Source organism: Thalia democratica, chromosome 4 (assembly GCF_965202585.1).
Source record: "Thalia democratica chromosome 4, ktThaDemo2.hap1.1, whole genome shotgun sequence".
Taxonomy (NCBI): Eukaryota; Metazoa; Chordata; class Thaliacea; order Salpida; family Salpidae; genus Thalia; species Thalia democratica.
Window position 1 is genome coordinate 31,205,374 of NC_139168.1, and position 4,707 is coordinate 31,210,080.

At 25.9% G+C, this 4,707-nt stretch overlaps 1 protein-coding gene across 1 annotated transcript; it reads left to right on the top strand.

Moving 5' to 3' along the window:
• Nucleotides 1-1,744: 1,744 nt before the first annotated feature.
• On the top strand, nt 1,745-4,475 carry LOC145834834 (uncharacterized). The gene is made up of 4 exons (XM_082942346.1): nt 1,745-1,831; nt 2,021-2,083; nt 2,524-2,655; nt 3,279-4,475. Exons 1-4 carry the CDS (start codon nt 1,777-1,779, stop codon nt 3,332-3,334), a joined length of 306 nt encoding a protein of 101 aa, XP_082798472.1. The 5' UTR covers nt 1,745-1,776; the 3' UTR covers nt 3,335-4,475.
• The last annotated feature ends 232 nt before the right edge of the window (nt 4,476-4,707 follow it).

Consider the following 4,707-nt stretch of genomic DNA (forward strand, 5'->3'; position numbering starts at 1 on the left):
ATTAGCATGCAAAGAACTCTTCAGTTTTTACTCATGTTATCGTGTGCTGGATAAACAAACAACTTGAATTTGAATAGAAAAAAGATAAACTTGCGCATGTAACATTACCATGTAATATTTGTATCTTGTTTCAGCAATTTCAAAGCTGGTTAAGCTTTTTATCATCTTTACTTTGAGAAATCTACCTCTTGGATAAAGATAACAAAACAATTTTGATTTTTTTTGTTTTTAAGTTTTTACTCTTTTTGATTTTTTTTTCTTACCAATTGGATTATTTTTGTGTTAAAATAGTTTATCAGATCTTAATTCTTTCAAACAACTTTTTTTTTATAATTACAGTATCAAGTATTCTATAAATTTTAAAATATTTGAGTTTTAAAGCGTAAAAATTTTTAACAATTGTGTATCTAACTTTAACAGTAATTTTTAAGCACTGTAAAACATGTCATTAACATCTTTTAAAAAAACAATCTTGTAATATAGTTTTTACAATATTACGAATACTCTATAACTTTTTTATCTAAGAAATACTAAATGTTTCTGTTAATAAATACAAACTTTAATCTTATAACACAACTTTACTTCAACCTTTTGTTTCAAACATTTCAAGACGCTTGATAAGCTGTGTTTTTTGAAATCGTAAATAATGCAACGCGGTTGTTTGTTAACATGCGCTCATAAATCTTTTATTGGAAAAACAATTAGGCTGTCAGATTTGTTGGTTACTTGTGGAAGCTGCAAAGTTTTTTTTTGCGCAAGCTCGTTAAAAACAATTTGACCTGTTGCAGCTAGAAATGGGTTTTTGCTTGAAAGAAGTTTTTTTTTTGAAATTAAAGTACAAAAACAAAAAACTATATACATACTTCTTGTTTTTAAGTAAATGTGAAAAAAAAGAGACCTTCTACAAGAAATCGTAGGTCCCAATACATATTATTAATAAAAACTAAGGTTTTTCTGATGCAATTGCTTCCCTTGTTTACTTTATAGGGTAAGGAAACAATTGTGTCTACAAAACTGTAGTGTTTTATCAATAAGATATAAATGTATACATATCAAGCCATTCAATTTACGTATACACTTTTCCACCTGACAGGATTGTTTACATTCAATTTTATAAATGAAAATAATACTATTAAATTACGAGCGGTGTAATAGCATACAAACTAGCTTTTATTTCTTTCTCAAATCAATAAATTGAAAATCTAATTATTATAAAACCGTAAAATTTTTCAGGCAAAAAATGAATTGTGTTTCAAATTGCTAACCACAAAGGGATTTCATTTGTTGCTTCAATTAAATAAAACTGTACAAAACTAATGCTTTTTAAAAAAATACTTAAAATTTGTCATGAACAATGTAGAATTAAATTTATTTGACTTGAAAAATCGATAAAGTAAATTTGTGGTGTATAAACTAAATAGAAAACAAATTAATCTGAATAAATAAGAAATTTGTTATTATATTTTGTATTGAGAAAGCAAGCTAGTTTTCCGAATGAATAGTTTACATTACCTTCAGTATTTTATTCTTCTCAAACATAAACAAATAGAATTTCACAACTAGAATTTTTCGTTAAAAAAAATTAAACATATGAAGAATTCTACAAAATGTTCAGAACTTAGTAAGAAGAGATATACCAAACACATTACCGCTTGATAAATTTATATAAGCTTGTCTAATGATAAATTAGTTCATTAGTTACTATTAAGGTTTTACGTATAAATTAAACAATATTTACAGAAACAAGTTTTAAACAAAACAGTTTTGAAAGATAAAATGTCAAGTAATGTAAATATTTCATTATCATCGACTAAAGGCTCGGCTACTACAAGTAAAAACTGTTTTTAAAATACATTTAAGTACTTTTTAGATAAGTTTTTCTTAACTTATTTTCTAAACATATTTTTCATATTCGTTTAGAAATTTTGTTTTTTAAACTATATACATATACTTGTTTAAAATGTCTTTTAAACTTTCGACCAATGCATTATAGTGTATAACGATCATGCGTATTTTTCAGAGAGTAAAACAGAAGAGCAAAAACATCCGGAAAAGTCATCAGATGATAAAAATCTTCTCAAAGGTTTGTTTATTTTTCAAAAAGTTAAAAGATAAAATGGATAGTTATTTAAATACTTTAATCTTTAATCTTCACTAAACAAAATAAAATTTATTTACATATATTTTAAAAATATAGGTAGCTTGTTTAAATGATTTAGATGTAAAAACTATGTTTATAAAACACGCGAATGCGAAAAGAGTAAAAGCATATACATTTAAAAAGCGCAGATTTTTTTTTTCAATTATCTGATTTCCAAGATCACCGGCTCTGAGCTCGACTCGCAAACAAACCCGACAACAAAAGCAAAAACTTTGCTAACCTCTCTTTTTTTTCGCGCCGCTTCAACGAAAACAAGGCGCAGCGATCAATAGATCGGCTGACAATCGCTAATAAGCAAAACGCGCACATTGCTCCGTTGCGCGCCACGAAAACAACAGGCAAGAGTTCCTTTTTTATTGCAGTGACGGCTGCGGAGACGAAGCAGCAGCAAAGGGGCGGAGGGAAGCCAGCAGCAGCGGTGGGAAGCAAGAAGAAGTTTCTCATTCGCAGGGACACGCCCATGGACCTCACCAAGAAACACTTGAAGAAGCAGAGTGAGTTTGAGTTTGTTGTGTTTTTTTTTTGAATGTCAGTTTGGAAGGATGTGCAACAATGAATAACCACGCTCGTTTTAATGTCTCATAGACGTAAAGATTAAAATTTCATTGTTGCTCAAGCGTTCAAGTGAGTTTGTTATTATTTTAGGTTTTTTTTTTCTGAATGTTTGTGTGATTTTGTGTGTCAGCTGGTTAAGTTGTACAACGATGAAGAAGCGGAATGAGTTTTATGTTTGACTTTTTTTTATTAATATTATAGATTTTTATTGTTCTTTGTTTGAGTTTGGTAGGTTGTATAACGATGAGTAAAAATATGCTTGTTTTAGCGTCTTAGATACGCATATTTGTATTCATGACTAGTTTTGATCAATCTTTTAGGTCATCTTCGAACAAGATTGTAAATTTGATAATAACCTGTTTATATTACCAGCTTTTATTTTCTTAAATTCTGATTTTGTTGAAATTTAATAAATCAATAAATAATTACCTTTTTTTTTCAAATCAAAATCTTTCAGCAGCTTAATAGCTTTAAACCATCTAAAAGTTTACCTATGAAATTAATATTTATTATATTAAAAAATAAAATAAAAATAAAAAAAACTAAAACTAATTATTTACAGACGGCTACAAGCCAGCTTTTAGTGGAAATTTTGCAGAAGCAACTGTAGAAGAATGATAGAAAATATTGCAGATTTTCAAAAAGTACAATTTTACGCTTAAACGACTTTTTGACAAAAAACAATGGAATTCAAACTTGAACTGTAGCTTTTTTCTTTTTTTTTGGACAATAATCAGTTTAATGAAATAAACTTATTTAAATTAAAAATAGTATGCTAAAGTTTGAAACATTTATTTAAAAGAACTTAGAAAAGATAGTTTTATAATTAATTGTATCTTCGTTTTCTTTGTTTAATGTTATTCATATTGTAAAGTATATTTCAAAAAATCTTGAAGAATTTCTTTTGAACTTTTAGTTTAAAGCCAAATGAGATTTTCACAAAAGTGTTATTCGAAACTTGATAAGAAAAATTAAAAGAGTTACTTTATAACAAAATTATAAAATTAACTAAACTGATATAAATAAAATTGAAGAAATTTAAAGACGTTTTAACAAGTTTTGATAAAAAACTTTTTTTAATTTTACTAACTTTTCAAATAACATTTGTTTAGTTTTTTTTTTCTAACTTATTAGAGTGTTAACAACTTTTTTTTTTTACAAGTATGTAGTGGCTGTTTGCTATTCTATTTATTTAAGCTTTGAAAATTTTGTCGTAAAAAAGACTTAATTAAGTAACTAAAAAACTTAGTGTTGTTTTATAACGTTTTAATTTGTAAAATTAAAGTTGTATGGCGTGGTGTATGTCATCGTAAAAACAGGTTTTCAGTTAAAATGTTTAAACATAGAACTTAAAATATTTTTTGAATCCTAATTAAAAGAACTGCAAAGCTAAAATATGAATTTTAGTTTTTCTAAGGTATGGTGAATTATGTCTTTTTATAATTATTGTTTTCGAAGTTTTGTTTAACCATTTTCTTATTTTTTGCTATGTTTTTATTATTTAGACCTTCTAAAACAATTTAATAATTAAAACTTATAATTTGAGATATGGAACTTTGAACACTTTTAAAGAATTTGAACTGTCGTTATAAACTTAAATTGTTTTGTAACCAGTTTAAAGTAAGTATGTTTTTAATTTTTGTTAACATAAACTAACTTGTATATTTTTTTAATAACTTGTTTTAATAAAGTTAATAAACTAATGAAGTTTAAGTGATTATTAAGACAAAACTAGTTAAAATGCATAATCTTACTCCGAATTTTCTTAAAACAACTATCATAAATAAAAACATTACTGTGTTAAAGTAAATTAAGCTTATTAAATTTTGATAGGCTGTTGTTGTAACTTTGTTATGCTATAAATAATAACTTATATTGAACATTTTTGTAATACAAATCATCTGTACTAGCTTCTTATACACAGATCATTTTCAAACTTGTTAAAAAAGGTGTATGTTACATAGAAGCCCAGTTTATCTTAAAAATATTTT

Excerpts from the sequence above, each read along its gene's own strand:
- LOC145834834 (XM_082942346.1), top strand. The coding sequence starts at position 1,777 with ATGTCAAGTAATGTAAATATTTCATTATCATCGACTAAAGGCTCGGCT. Across the intron at positions 1,832-2,020 it reads TAAAGGCTCGGCTACTACAA|AGAGTAAAACAGAAGAGCAA; the intron begins GTAAAAACTGTT and ends CGTATTTTTCAG. Across the intron at positions 2,084-2,523 it reads TGATAAAAATCTTCTCAAAG|TGACGGCTGCGGAGACGAAG; the intron begins GTTTGTTTATTT and ends TTTTTATTGCAG.